The sequence below is a fragment of the Rhinoraja longicauda genome, chromosome 19 (genome assembly GCF_053455715.1).
Source record: "Rhinoraja longicauda isolate Sanriku21f chromosome 19, sRhiLon1.1, whole genome shotgun sequence".
Lineage (NCBI taxonomy): Eukaryota > Metazoa > Chordata > Chondrichthyes > Rajiformes > Arhynchobatidae > Rhinoraja > Rhinoraja longicauda.
In genome coordinates this window covers 16,340,759-16,356,785 of record NC_135971.1, presented here as the reverse complement: position 1 = coordinate 16,356,785, position 16,027 = coordinate 16,340,759, and the positions used below count along the sequence as shown (strand labels likewise).

The 16,027-nt window shown below is 47.0% G+C and overlaps 1 protein-coding gene across 1 annotated transcript in view; it reads left to right on the top strand.

Annotated features, from left to right (window-relative positions):
• The window catches only part of abcf1 (ATP-binding cassette, sub-family F (GCN20), member 1), a 76,430-nt gene that overhangs the window by 14,317 nt on the left and 46,086 nt on the right, over positions 1 to 16,027 (top strand). Inside the window, exons 4-9 of the mRNA XM_078416325.1 lie at positions 570 to 711; positions 1,606 to 1,637; positions 4,634 to 4,753; positions 7,461 to 7,538; positions 12,070 to 12,147; positions 14,232 to 14,312. Of these exons, the coding sequence (XP_078272451.1) occupies positions 570 to 711; positions 1,606 to 1,637; positions 4,634 to 4,753; positions 7,461 to 7,538; positions 12,070 to 12,147; positions 14,232 to 14,312 (531 nt within the window). The remainder of the gene's footprint in view (positions 1 to 569; positions 712 to 1,605; positions 1,638 to 4,633; positions 4,754 to 7,460; positions 7,539 to 12,069; positions 12,148 to 14,231; positions 14,313 to 16,027) is intronic.

Genomic DNA, 16,027 nt, shown 5'->3' with positions numbered 1-16,027 from the left:
GCGTGGGAGGAAACCGAAGATCTCGGAGAAAACCCACGCAGATCACGGGGAGAACGCACAAACTCCGTACAGACGGCGCCCGTAGTCGGGATGGAACCCGGCGCAACTCTACCGCCACGCCACCGTGACCGCTCACGTTCTTAGAGACACGGTCTGTTGCGCAGCGGTAGAGTTGCTGACTTACAGCGAATGCAGCGCCGGAGACTCAGGTTCGATCCTGACTACGGGCGCCGTCTGTACGGAGTTTGCGCGTTCTCCCCGAGACCTGCGTGGGTTTTCCCCGAGATCTTCGGTTTCCTCCCACACTCCAAAGACGTGCAGGTATGTAGGTTAATTGGCTTGGGCAAATGAAAAAATTGTCCCTAGTGGTGTGTGTAGGATAGTGTTAGTGTGCGGGGATCGCTGGGCGGCGCGGACCCGGTGGGCCGAAGGGCCTGTTTCTGCGCTGTATCTCTAAATCTAAACCAAAATCTGTTTTAAAGAAGTCTGCATTAACTAGAATTTATTGCGTACCTCTATCGCCGTTACTCTCTCTGACATTTTCTGTGGTCTTTGTTTCCTCTGCGAAGCAACAAAAGAAACAGGCGGCCAAGAAAAAAGATCGGAGCAAGAAGAAAAAGGATGAAGGAGACGACAAGAACGCAGTGATTGAGAAACTGAATAAGCTCTCGGTGAACGCCAGCGACAATGAAGAGGAGGAGGAAGAAGAAGGTGAGGTGGGGGAGCTGGGACAGATTGCAGGGGCGGGGGGTGCAAAGAGAGGTGGGGGGAGGTGAAAGAAAGTACGGGGGGGGAAAAGATGTGGGTGTTACAACAGACGATAGGTGCAGGAGGAGGCCGTTCGGCCCTTCGCGCCAGCACCGCCATTCACTGGACAAGCTAGATCCAGGAAAATGGTTCCCGATGTTGGGGGGAGTCCAGAACCAGGGGCCACACAGTCTAAGAATAAAGGGGAGGCCATTTAAAACTGAGGTGAGAAAAAATGTTTCCACCCAGAGAGTTGTGAATTTGTGGAATTCTCTGCCACTGAAGGCAGTGGAGGCCGATTCACTGGATGAATTTCAAAGAGAGTTAGATAGAGCTCTAGGGGCCAGCAGAGTCAAGGGCGGCGCGGTGGCGCAGCGGTAGAGTTGCTGCCTTACAGCGAATGCAGCGCCGGAGACTCGGGTTCGATCCTGACTACGGGCGCCGTCTGTACGGAGTTTGTACGTTCTTCCTGTGACCTGCGTGATCTCCGAGATCTTCGGTTTCCTCCCACACTCCAAAGACGTACAGGTTTGTAGGTTAATTGACTGGGTAAATGTAAAAATTGTCCCTAGTGGGTGTAGGATAGTGTTAGTGTGCGGGGATCGCTGGGCGGCACGGACTCGGTGGGCCGAAGGGCCTGTTTCCGTGCTATATCTCTAAATCTCTATGGGGAGAAGGCAGGCACGGGTTACTGATTGTGGATGATCCGCCTTGAACAACATTGAATGGCGGTGCTGGCTCGAAGGGCCGAATGGCCTCCTCCTGCACCTATTTTCTATGTTTCTATGATAATATTCTTAATTACGTACAAAGTAAATTACCTCGCCTCTCACGGGCTTTCCCCCGCTTCTTTCACAGTGATAAAAGCAACAAGAGGAAACAAAAACATGGTAAGTGACACGCACGCTGACATTTGTCGCTATTCTGTTCTTTAAAGCAATGTTTACAGTTGTGACTTAAACTCGATTGAGGGGTTCGGAAGGTGGGATAACACAGAACGAGTGTGAACGGGTGACCGGTGGGCAGTGTAGACTCAATGGGCCCGAAGAGCCTGTTTCCATGCTGTTTTCCATTTCAGGTTTTTCTTTTAAAACTTTCTCGGCATGTTGACAATGTATTCTTCTGAGAAATTGGAATTTGGTCGTGTCTCTGCTCTTTGAAAAAGGTCCAGGATTATTCGAGCTGGTTTGGTTTTCAAGTTCATAGGTTATTGGAGTAGAATTAGGCCTTTCGGCCCATCGAGTCTACTCCGCCATTCAATCATGGCTGATGTCTGCCTCCTAGTCCATTTTCCTGCCTTCCCCCCCATTACCCTTGACACCCGTTCAAATCAAGAGTTTGTCTATCTCTGCCTTAAAAATATCCACTGACTTTGCCTCCACAGCCCTCTGTGGCAATGAGTTCCACAGATTAGCTACCCTCTGACTAAAGAAGTTCCTCCTCATCTCCTTTCTAAAAGAGCTTCCTTTAATTCTGAGGCTATGACCTCTGGTCCTAGACTCCCCCACCAGTGGAAACATCCTCTCCGCATCCACTATATCTGTGCCTTTCTTTATTCTGTATACACTGGAATTTAGAAGGATGAGGGGGGATCTTATTGAAATATATAAGATAATTAGGGGATTGGACACATTAGAGGCAGGAAACATGTTCCCAATGTTGGGGGAGTCCAGAACCAGGGGCTACAGTTTAAGAATAAGGGGTAGGCCATTTAGAACGGAGATGAGGAAGAACTTTTTCAGTCAGAGAGTTGTGAATCTGTGGAATTCTCTGCCTCAGAAGGCAGTGGAGGCCAATTCTCTGAATGCATTCAAGAGAGAGCTAGATAGAGCTCTTAAGGATAGCAGAGTCAGGGGGTACGGGGAGAAGGCAGGAACGGGGTACTGATTGAGAATGATCAGCCATGATCACATTGAATGGTGGTGTTGGATCGAAGGGCCGACTGGCCTCCTCCTGCACCTATTGTCTATTGTCTACTGTCTATTGTCAATGAGGTCCCTCCCCCCCCCCTCCTTCAACCTCCTAAACTCTAAAAGTAAAGTAGACCGTGGACCCGTTGGGCCCAAACCTCTCCTGCAGCACCCTCTCCTCCCTGCCCCCTCACTCCATCCCCTTCAACCCCACCTTATCCTCCCTCCTCCCCCCTCCCTCCCGAGGAGATAGATTTAAACTTTAAAATGTGAATAACTTAAAAAATATAACACCGATTTCAATGAAATCTCTTCCATTAGTTAGCACCAAAGGGATGACGGTGAGTAAGGTGGGCCTAAAATTGTCGCGCTATTGCAGGGGTGGCCAAACTTGCTGAATGTAAGAGCCACATACGATAAAGTTAAGATGTTTGAGAGACATGAATAAAATTTACACATACGTTTTTATTGTTACATACACATTTTGTTACAAAAAAATTATATAAATATTAAGAAATGCATTTATGCAATAATATTTATTCATGTATGCATTCATTTTTTAAACTGTTATTTGTATTAGTTTCAGTAATCACAAAGTACACATATATACCAAATGTTTTCAAAATCTTGACTGATGATTGTTTTAACTATATTGAGCGTATTTAATACGGTAATAAACTACGGGAACCTAAGAAAAACGTGCAAATTTGCATTTCAGTAACATAAAATTAGACTACCAAAACTAAAACTAAAAAGGAAAACATTATATTTTTAATGATATTTATTTGTCTTAGTAAATATCAATAGACAATAGACAATAGACAATAGGTGCAGGAGTAGGCCATTCAGCCCTTCGAGCCAGCACTGCCATTCAATGCGATCATGGCTGATCACTCTCAATCAGTACCCCGTTCCTGCCTTCTCCCCATACCCCCTCACTCCGCTATCCTTAAGAGCTCTATCCAGCTCTCTCTTGAAAGCATCCAACGAACTGGCCTCCACTGCCTTCTGAGGCAGAGAATTCCACACCTTCACCACTCTCGGACTGAAAAAGTTCTTCCTCATCTCCGTTCTAAATGGACTACCCCTTATTCTTAAACTGTGGCCCCTTGTTCTGGACTCCCCCAACATTGGAAACATGTTTCCTGCCTCTAATGTGTCCAATCCCCTAATTATCTTATACGTTTCAATAAGATCCCCCCTCATCCTTCTAAATTCCAGTGTATACAAGCCTAATTGCTCCAGCCTTTCAACATACGACAGTCCCGCCATTCCGGGAATCAACCTAGTGAACCTACGCTGCACGCCCTCAATAGCAAGAATATCCTTCCTCAAATTTGGAGACCAAAACTGCACACAGTACTCCAGGTGCGGTCTCACTAGGGCCCTGTACAACTGTAGAAGGACCTCTTTGCTCCTATACTCAACTCCTCTTGTTATGAAGGCCAACATTCCATTGGCTTTCTTCACTGCCTGCTGTACCTGCATGCTTCCTTTCAGTGACTGATGCACTAGGACACCCAGATCTCGTTGAACATCCCCTCTTCCTAACTTGAGGTCAAAACATGGAGGAAAATATGTTTTTTTTTAAAAGCAAACCAATAAAATTAGAGATATTTTAATCAGATACCACCTTACAAAATTACAGTCTTATCATAATATTTTTATGACAAACAGACAATGCTACAAATATCAGGCTATTAAAGCCGCTATTTACTGCTAGTAGTGGTCTTGTGGGTCTCCATCTTGGCTGTGAGTCGTTGAAAATCTGGCTGATATGTTGTCACAACTGTACGAATTAGCTCCGTCAGGTGTTGGTTTGTAAGGGTTGCACGATGCTTCGCCTTCACAAACTTCATTACAGAGTACAGTGATTCACAGCAGTAGCGGCTATCGTGTAACATTTTGGCTGTGGTTCAGTAACAAACAAACAAACGAGAGTTTTAGTACATCGATGTTTCTTGTTTTATTCGAAGGCTGGCAATATCTTTGCCGCTCTGAGTCTTGAACAGAGTGAAGACGACGACGAAGGGGACGGTGGGGATGGCGAAGGAGAGAAGCAGAACAGCAAGAGAGAAAATCGTCAGAAAGACAAGGTTGGTGTGGAATTTACACAGCATTGCTGAGAGCACGTGTTGGTCCGAGACGCAAGGAACAAGGGCTGGCGCGGCGGTCGAGTTGCCGCCTTGCAGCGAATGCAGTGCCGGAGACCCGGGTTCCATCCCGACTGACTTCAGGTGCTGTCCGTACGGAGTTTGCACGTCCTCCCCGTGACCTGCGTGGGTTTTCTCCGAGATCTTCGGTTTCCTCCCACGCTCCAAAGACGTGCAGGTTTGTAGGTTAATTGGCCTGGTAAATGTAAAAATTGTCCCTAGTTTCCTCCCACACTTGGAGAGTTAGATGGAGTTCTAGGGGCTAGCGGAGTCAAGGGATACGGGGAGAAGGCAGGCACGGGTTACTGATTGTGGACGATCAGCCATGATCACAATGAATGGCGGTGCTGGCTCGAAGAGCCGAATCGCCTCCTCTTGCACCTATTTTCTATGTTTCTACTCCAAAGACGTGTGGGTTTGTAGGTTAATTGGCTTGGTAAATGTAAACAAAAATTCCCGGGCAAGCGATAAGCGTTCTCGCCTTACGATATTTTTTGATTTACGATGGGTTTATCGGAACATAACCCCCCATGGTAAGTCGAGGAGCACCTGTAAATATGATCTCTGCCTCTAGATGGTGGTAACTACCAGTTGTTTATGTCCGTAGAGATTTGCATTGAGCACGGACACTAACGTCTGAAGAAGGCTCTCGGCCCGAAACATCACCCATTCCTTCTCTCCAGCGATGATGCCTGTCCCGCTGAGTTACTCCAGCTTTTACTGTCTATCTTCGCTTTAAACCAGCTTCCGCGGTTCCTTCCTACACATTTGCATTGAGCATGATTGGTAAAGACACAACAGATAGCAAAAATTGAGGGATTTTGAGCAAAAAAGCAAATGGCTGGAGGATCTCAGCAGCATCTGTGCATCGTTCTACGATTTTAATCCCGTGTGGGATTATCCTTAGCTGGGCTGCTTTTTAAAAAAAAGCAATGGCCTCCACAGCCTTCTGTGACAATGAATTCCACAGATTCACCACCGTCTGTGACTGAAGGAATTAATAGAAAATAGGTGCACGAGGAGGCCATTTGGCCCTTCGAGCCAGCACTGCCATTCATTGTGATCATGGCTGATCACCACAATCAGTAACCCGTGCCTGCCTTCTCCCCATATCCCTTGATTCCACTAGCCCCTAGAGCTCTAACAAACTCTCTTTTAAATCCATCCAGTGAATTGGCCTCCACTGCCCTCTGTGGCAGAGAATTCCACAAATTCTCGACTCTCTGGGTGAAAACGTTTCTTCTCATCTAAGTTTTAAATGACCCCCCCCCTTTATTCTTAGACTGTGTGGCCCCTGGTCCTGGACTCCCCCAACGTTGGGAACATTTTCCTGCATCTAGTTTGTCCAGTCCTTTTATGATTTTATACGTCTCTATAAGATCCCCTCTCATCCTTCTAAACTCCAGTGAATACAAGCCTAGTATTTCCATTCTTTCCTCATATGACAGTCCCGCCATCCCGGGGATTAACCTGGTGAACCTATGCTGCACTGCCTCAATAGCAAAGATGTCCTTCCTCAAATTAGGAGACCAAAACTGCACACAATACTCCAGGTGCGGTCTCACCAGGGCCCTGTACAACTGCAGAAGGACTTCTTTGCTCCTGTACTCAAATCCTCTCGTTATGAAGGCAGTGGAGTGCAGCGTAGGTTCGCCAGATTAATTCCCGGGATGGCGGGACTGTCGTATGAGGAAAGAATGGAACGACTAGGCTTGTATACACTGGAATTTAGAAGGATGAGAGGGGATCTTATTGAAACATATGATTATTAAGGGATTGGACACTTTAGAGGCAGGAAACATGTTCCCGATGTCGGGGGAGTCCCAAACCAGGGGCCACAGTTTAAGAATAAGAGGTAGGCCATTTAGAACTGAGATGAGGAAAAACCTTTTCACCTAGAGAGTTGTGAATCTGTGGAATTCTCTGCCTCAGAATGCAGTGGAGGCCAATTCCCTGGATGCTTCCAAGAGAGAGTTAAACAGTTCTTAAAGATAGCGGAGTCAGGGGGTATGGGGAGAAGGCAGGAACGGGGTACTGATTGTGGATGACCGGCCATGATCACGGTGAATGGTGGTGCTGATGCGAAGGGCCGAATGGCCTCCTCCTGCACCTATTGTCTAAACATGCCTTGATCATTAAGGTCTGCTGGAAAATTCATACCTGTGAACGTGGAGGGTGGAGAGAGTTACAGTTTGATTGTGCCTCTGAACATCCTTGTGTAAGGCCCCAGTGAAGATGTGAGGCAAGGAAGATTCATTTAACTGAGGAAGAATGCTGATTGTCACAGCTTCCAAATTTACCAGCTAGGGTTGGCACGGTGGCGCAGCAGTAGAGTTGCTGCCTCACAGCGCCAGAGGCCCGGGTTCGATCCTGACTATGGCTGCTGTCTGTACGGAGTTTGTACGTTCTGCCCGTGACTGTGAGCTTTCTCCGGGTGCTCCGGTTTCCTCCCACACTCCAAAGACGTGCAGGTTTGTAGGTTAATTAGCACCTGTAAGTTGTAAAATTGTCCTCGGTGTGTAGGATAGTGTTAGCGAAGTTGGTGTTTGCTGTTTGGCGTGGACTCAGTGGGCCGAAGGGCCTGTTTCTACGCTGTATCTCTAAAGTCTAAAGCTTCACTCAGTTTTGCAATAATTATCTTGTCCAATAGCCCACGCCCGAAGAAGATGACAACAAGCAAAATAAAAAGAGCAAGAAAAACGAACGAGAAAAGGCCAAAGAGAAAAAGGTACCAGTCTCATGCTTGTCAAGTTGCACGCTGTCTTTACAAATATTATTCTTTCACTGGTAATACAGGCATTTATTGTCCAACCTTGGATATTCAGAATCCATAAAGGATAAAGGAACCTCTTGCTGGTCAAGGGTATCCAAATTTGAAGAAGAGCAAATTCTCAAGAGCTAGCCAGAATCTGAAGCTTTATTGCCATTAATTAATTACAGATGCTCCTCGAATAACGATGGGGTTACGTTCCGATAAACCCATCGCAAATCGAAAATATTGTAAGTCGAAAATTCATTAAATGCACCTAACCTACCAATGATAACCTGCTGAACATCGTAGCCACCTAACCTACCCAACATCATAGCCTAGCCTAACCTACCCAACATTATGGCCTAGTCTAACCCACCAACATCACAGCCACCTAACCTACCCAACATCATGGCCTAGCCCAACCTACCCAACATCATGGCTTAGACTAACGCACCCAACATCGTAGCCACCTAACCTACCCAACATCACAGCCACCTAACCTACCCAACATCACAGCCACCTAACCTACCCAACATCACAGCCACCTAACCTACCCAACATCACAGCCACCTAACCTACCCAACATCACAGCCACCTAACCTACCCAACATCTTAGCCACCTAACCTACCCAACATCTTAGCCACCTAACCTACCCAACATCATAGCCACCTAACCTACCCAACATCAGACACCTAACCTACCCAACATCATAGCCTAGCCGTACCTACCCAACATCACAGCCACCTAACCTACCCAACATCATAGCCTAGCCTAACCTACCCAACATCACAGCCACCTAACCTACCCAACATCATAGCCTAGCCTAACCTACCCAACATCATAGCCTAGCCTAACCTACCCAACATCATAGCCTAGCCTAACCTACCCAACATTATAGCCTAGCCTAGCCTACCCAACATCACAGCCACCTAACCTACCCAACATCATAGCCACCTAACCTACCCAACATCACAGCCACCTAACCTACCCAACATCATGGCCCAGCCTAACCTACCCAACATTATAGCCTAGCCTAGCCTACCTAACATCACAGCCACCTAACCTACCCAACATCATAGCCACCTAACCTACCCAACATCACAGCCACCTAACCTACCCAACATCATGGCCTAGCCTAACCTACCCAACATCATAGCCTAGCCTAGCCTACCCAACATCACAGCCACCTAACCTACCCAACATCATAGCCACCTAACCTACCCAACATCACAGCCACCTAACCTACCCAACATCATGGCCTAGCCTAACCTACCCAACATCATAGCCACCTAACCTACCCAACGTCATGGCCACCTAACCTACCCAACATCATGGCCCAGCCTAACCTACCCAACATCATAGCCACCTAACCTACCCAACATCATGGCCCAGCCTAACCTACCCAACATCATAGCCACCTAACCTACCCAACATCATGGCCCAGCCTAACCTACCCAACATCACAGCCACCTAACCTACCCAACATCATAGCCACCTAACCTACCCAACATCACAGCCACCTAACCTACCCAACATCATAGACTAGCCTAACCTACCCAACATCATAGCCACCTAACCTACCCAACATCATAGCCTAGCCTAACCTACCCAACATCATAGCCTAGCCTAGCCAACATCACAGCCACCTAACCTACCCAACATCACAGTCACCTAACCGACCAACATCCTAGCCACCTAACCTACCCAACATCACAGCCACCTAACCTACCCAACATCATAGACTAGCCTAACCTACCCAACATCATAGCTGCATAACCTACTGAATATCGTAGCCATCTAACCTACCCAACATCACAGCCACCTAACCTACCCAACATCATACACTAGCCTAACCTACCCAACATCCTAGCCTAGCCTAACCTACCCAACATCACAGCCACCTAACCTACCCAACATTATGGCCTTATTCCTAACCTACCCAACATCACAGCCACCTAACCTACCCAACATCATGGCCTAGCCTAACCAACCCAACATCATGGCCTAGCCTAACCTACCCAACATCATAGCCACCTAACCTACCCAAGATCATGGCCCAGCCTAACCTACCCAACATCACAGCCACCTAACCTACCCAACATCACAGCCACCTAACCTACCCAACATCATGGCCTAGCCTAGCCTACCCAACATCATAGCCTAACCTAACCTACCCAACATCATAGCCTAGCCTAACCTACCCAACATCATAGCCTAGCCTAACCTACCCAACATCACAGCCACCTAACCTACCCAACATCACAGCCACCTAACCTACCCAACATCACAGCCACCTAATCTACCCAACATCATGGCCCAACCTAACCTACCCAACATCACAGCCACCTAACCTACCCAACATCCTAGCCTAGCCTAACCTACCCAACATCACAGCCACCTAACCTACCCAACATCATGGCCTAGCCTAACCAACCCAACATCATGGCCTAGCCTAACCTACCCAACATCATAGCCACCTAACCTACCCAACATCATGGCCCAGCCTAACCTACCCAACATCACAGCCACCTAACCTACCCAACATCCTAGCCACCTAACCTACCCAACATCACAGCCACCTAACCTACCCAACATCCTAGCCTAGCCTAACCTACCCAACATCACAGCCACCTAACCTACCCAACATCATAGACTAGCCTAACCTACCCAACATCATAGCCACCTAAGCTACCCAACATTATGGCCTAGCCTAACCTACCCAACATCATAGACTAGCCTAACATACCCAACATCATAGCCACCTAACCTACCCAACATCATAGCCACCTAACCTACCCAACATCATAGCCACCTAACCTACCCAACATCAGACACCTAACATACCCGACATCATAGCCACCTAACCTACCCAACATCACAGCCACCTAACATACCCAACATCACAGCCACCTAATCTACCCAACATCATGGCCCAACCTAACCTACCCAACATCATCGCCTAGCCTAGCCTAACCAACCCAACATCAGACACCTAACCTACCCAACATCACAGCCTGGCCTAACCTACCTAACATCATAGCTGCATAAGCTACCCAACATCACAGCCTAGCCTAACCTACCCAACATCATAGCCACCTAACCTACCCAACATCATAGCTGCATAACCTACTGAATATCGTAGCCACCTAACCTACCCAACATCATGGCCACCTAACCTACCCAACATCATGGCTTAGCCTACCTAACATCATAGCCACCTAACCCACCCAACATCACAGCCTAGCCGACCCCAACTTAAACGTGCTCAGAACACTTACATCAGCCTACAGTTGGGCAAAATCCCCAAAATGCTGGCAACACAGTGCACTGCACAGTACCGGTTATTTACACTCGTGATCGACCGCAAGGCTGGCTGGGAGCTGCGGCTCACTGCAGTTGCTCGGCAAGACGAGAGAGTATCGTACCGCATATCGCTAACCCGGGAAAAGATCAGAATTCGAAGTACGGATTCTACTGAATGTGTATCGCTTTCCATCGTAAGTCGAAGCAAATGTCATGTGTTGAAAGACTGGAGCGACTAGGCTTGTATACATTGGAATTTAGAAGGATGAGAGGGGATCTTATCGAAACATATAAGATTATTAAGGGGTTGGACACGTTAGAGGCAGGAAACATGTTCCCAATGTTGGGGAAGTCCAGAACCAGGGGCCACAGTTTAAGAATAAGGGGTGGGCCATTTAGAACGGAGATGAGGAAAAACTTTTTCAGTCAGAGAGTTGTGAATCTGTGGAATTCTCTGCCTCAGACGGCAGTGGAGGCCAATTCTCTGAATGCATTCAAGAGAGAGCTAGATAGAGCTCTTAAGGATAGCGGAGTCAGGGGGTATGGGGAGAAGGCAGGAACGGGGTACTGATTGCGAATGATCAGCCATGATCACATTGAATGGCGGTGCTGGCTCGAAGGGCCGAATGGCCCCCTTCTGCACCTATTGTCTATTGTCTATCGTAGGTCGAGGAGCATCTGTAGTTGAGGGTACTGATGGTTAAGCCATTAGCACTTGATCGGGTCAAGATAAGGGTCAGATAGTCATATAGCTCAGAAACAGTCCCTTCGGCCCAACTTGCCCATACCGACGTACATGCCCCATCTACAATACTCCCACCTGCCCGTGTTGGCCCACATCCCTCTAAACCATTCCTATCATGTACCTTTTTCCGGCACGCAAACAAGCACACTTGGTCTAGTGGCTAATAAAATTTATTCAATTCAATTCTATTCAATTCCTCCCACAATCCAAAGATGTACAAGTTTGTAGGTTAATTGACTTAGTGTAAATGTAAATTGTCCCTGGTGTGTGTGTAGGTCAGTGTGAATGTACGGGGATCGCTGGTTGGCGTGGACCCAGTGGGCCGAAGGGCCTGTTTCTGCGCTGCATCTCTAAACTAAACTTTTTTAAAAAAATCAAAGTTCACTCACAGTACAGCCCGCCAGCTAGACTGGCTCCAGATGAGTTGTTGACTTGGATCTGAATGTTCTCCACTGCAGGTCACGTCAGAAGATGAGGACGAAAGTAAGACAAGCAAGAAGGTGCAAAAAACGGAGAAACCAAAAGGAAGACAGAAGGTAGAGTGAAACTAAATGAAAAAAACAAATTAATGCTGGTGTGACCATCGTTCCACATCTATTACTAACAATCTCTCGTTTGTTTGTTTGTTTGTTCCTGAACTACATCCAAAACGGTTCACGATAGCGCAACATTTTTAGGCCCTCCTGACTCACCGTCGTCCCTTTGGCGCTAATGGAAGAGGTTTCATTGAAATCGGTGTTATATTTTAAAAGTTATTCATATTTAAAGTTTAAATCTATCTGCTAGGGTAGGAGGGAGGGAGGGGTAGGAGGGAGGGTAAGGGGGGGTTGAGGGGGATGGAGTGGGGAGGGGATGTGAAGGGGGGGGGGAGGAGAGGGTGCTGCACCAATGCAGGATAGGTTTGGGCTCAACGGGTCGACTTGGTCTAGTATTCACTAAAGACAAACTGATGAAGATTTATAACAAAGAACAGCACGGTGGCACAGCGGTAGAGTTGCTGCCTCACAGCGCCAGAGACCCGGGTTCGATCCCGACTACGGGCGCTGTCTGTACAGAGTTTGCACGTTCTCCCCGTGACCTGCGTGGGTTTTCTCCGAGATCTCCGGTTTCCTCCCACACTCCAAGGGCGTGCAGGTTTGTAGGTTAATTGGCTTGGTATAAATGTAAAATTGGCCCTGGTGTGTGGTAGAGTAGCGTTAATGTGCGGGGATCGCCGGTCGGCGCGGACTCGGTGGGCCTGTTTCTTTGTTGTATCTCGAAACTAAACTAAACCGCACAGGATTCGGCTCTTTGGCCCACGATGTTTGCAGGGAACATGATGCTAGGTTAAACTGATCTCATCTGTCCTGCACATGATCCATATCCTTCTATTTCCATGTGCCTGTCTAGAAACCACTTAAAAGCTACCAATGTATCTGCCTCCACCACCACCCCTGACAATGCTTTAGATCCCCCACTATGTGTATAAAAAAAACTTGCCCTCGCATCCTCTATATACTAAAACTCTCGTTTGTGTGTTTGTTTGTTTGTTCCTGAACTACAGCCAAAACGGCACACGATAACGCAACGATTTTAGGCCCACCTTACTCACCGTCGTCCCTTTGGTGCTAATGGAGGAAGTTTCAGTGAAATCGGTGTTATATTTTTTAAGTTATTCACATTTTAAAGTTTAAATCTTTAAATTTTAAGGAAGGGGTGGAGGGAGGATAAGGGGGGTTGAGGGGGGGAGGGGAAGAAGGGGAGGGGGTAGAGTGGGGAGGAGAGGGTGCTGCACCAACGCAGGAGTGGTACGGTCCACTCCATTAAACTTTCTCTTTCTCGCCTTATAGCTATGCCCTCTAAGTCATGGAATTTAGAAGATTGAGGGGGTATCTTATAGAAACTTACAACATTCGTAAGGAGCTGGACAGGCTAGATGCGGGAAGATTGTTCCCGATGTTGGGGAAGTCCAGAACAAGGGGTCACAGTTTAAGGATAAGGGGGAAGTCTTTTAGGACCGAGATGAGAAAGTTTTTTTTCACACAGAGAGTGGTGAATCTGTGGAATTCTCTGCCACAGGGGGTAGTTGAGGCCAGTTCATTGGCTATATTTAAGAGGGAGTTAGATGTGGCCCTTGTGGCTAAAGGGATCAGTGGGTGTGGAGGGAAGGCAGGTACGGGATACTGAGTTGGATGATCAGCCATGATCATATTGAATGGCGGTGCGTACAGGCTCGAAGGGCCGAATGGCCTACTCCTGCACCTATTTTCTATGTTTCTATGTCAAGTCAAGTCAAGTCAATTTTATTTGTACAGCACATTTAAAAACAACCCGCGTTGACCAAAGTGCTGTACATCATATCAGGTACTAAGAAACGAACATACAATGGCACACAAACATGACAGCACATACATAAACAATTCACGGCGCCCCCCTCAGAGGGCATCAAACGCGAGGGAGTAGAAATAGGTTTTGAGCCTGGACTTGAAGGAGTCGATGGAGGGGGCAGTTCTGATGGGGAGAGGGATGCTGTTCCACAGTCGAGGAGCTGCAACCGCAAAAGCGCGGTCACCCCTGAGCTTAAGCCTAGACCGCGGGAGAGTGAGTAGCATTGACGGTATCTACTCGGTTTTTGTTGCAGGCCTTCTCCGACGAGGACGACGATGAGGACGACAAGGGAAGCAGAAGAGGAAAACACTCCAGAACAAAAGGAAAGCATAAGGTAGAAAATTCAAACACTGTGCGGCTGATGTAAATTAGAGCCAGACTTTGTGTAATTTAGCTTGTAATTCCCGAAGCTCATGCAAGGATTGTGTTCAGTTTTTACAATAGACAATAGGTGCAGGAGTAGGCCATTCGGCCCTTTGAGCCAGCAACACCATTCGATGTGATCATGGCTGATCATTCTCAATCAGTACCCCGTTCCTGCCTTCTCCCCATACCCCCTGACTCCGCTATCCTTAAGAGCTCTATCTAGCTCTCTCTTGAATGCATTCAGAGAATTGGCCTCCACTGCCTTCTGAGGCAGAGAATTCCACAGATTCACAACTCTCTTGACTGAAAACGTTTTTCCTCACCTTCGTTCTAAATGGCCTACCCCTTATTCTTAAACTGTGGCCTCTGGTTCTGGACTCTCCCAACATCGGGAACATGTTTCCTGCCTCTAGCATGTCCAACCCCTTAATAATCTTATACGTTTTGATAAGATCCCCTCTCATCCTTCTAAATTCCAGTGTATACAAGCCTAGTCGCTCCATTTTGGGAATGAACCTAGTAAACCTACACTGCACGCCCGTTTTGGGCAGCATGTTATAGGAAAGATGTTGTTGAATTGAATTGGATTTTGAATTGAATTTTGAATTCAAAGTCTACAGAGAGATTTGTGCCTTTTGGAAGGGTGGGCTGAAAGATGGCAGATGGAGTTTAATGCTGATAAGTGTGAGGTGCTGCATTTTGGTAGGACAAATCAAAATAGGACGTACAGGGTAAATGGTAGGGAATTGAGGAATGCAGTGGAACAGAGGGATCTGGGAATAACTGCATTGTTCCCTGAAGGTGGAATCTCATGTGTATAGGGTGGTGAAGAAGGCGTTTGGTATGCTTGCCTTTATAAATCAGAGCATCGAATATAGAAGTTGGGATGTAATGTTAAAATTGTACAGGGCATTGGTGAGGCCGAATCTGGAGTATGGTGTGCAGTTCTGGTCGCCAAATTATAGGAAGGATGTCGACAAAATGGAGAGGGTACAGAGGAGATTTACTAGAATGTTGCCTGGGTTTCAGCACTTAAGCTGCAGAAAGAGGTTGAACAGGTTGGGTCTTTATTCTTTGGAGCGTAGAAGGTTGAGGGGGCACTTGATAGAGGTTTTTAAAATTTTGAGAGGAACGGACAGAGTTGACGTGGGTAGGCTTTTCCCTTTGAGAGTGGGGAAGATTCCAACAAGGGGACATAGCTTCAGAATTGAGGGACAAAAGTTTAGGGGTAACATGAGGGGTAACTTCTTTACTCAGAGGGTGGTGGCTGTATGGAATGGGCTTCCGGTGGAAGTGGTGGAGGCTGGCTCGATTTTATTATTTAAGAGGAAATTGGATAGGTATATGGATAAGAGGGGATTAGAGGGTTATGGTCTGAGTGCAGGTAGATGAGACTAGGTCAGGGAGAGTGGTCGGCGTGGGCTGGTAGGGCCGAACGGGCCTGTTTCCGTGCTGTAGTTGTTATATGGTTATATATGGTTAATTTGGAATTGAATTTTGAATTCAATTTTGAATTGAATTGAATAAATTGTATTAGCCAAGTATGTACACAAACAAGGAATTTGCCTTGGTGCTTTGCTCGCAAGTAACAACACAATATATAGTAAAGAATTAAGAATAAAATATTATAATTTACACACATGAAGAATGAAATAAAATACCAGAGCAAAAGGAGGCTACAGA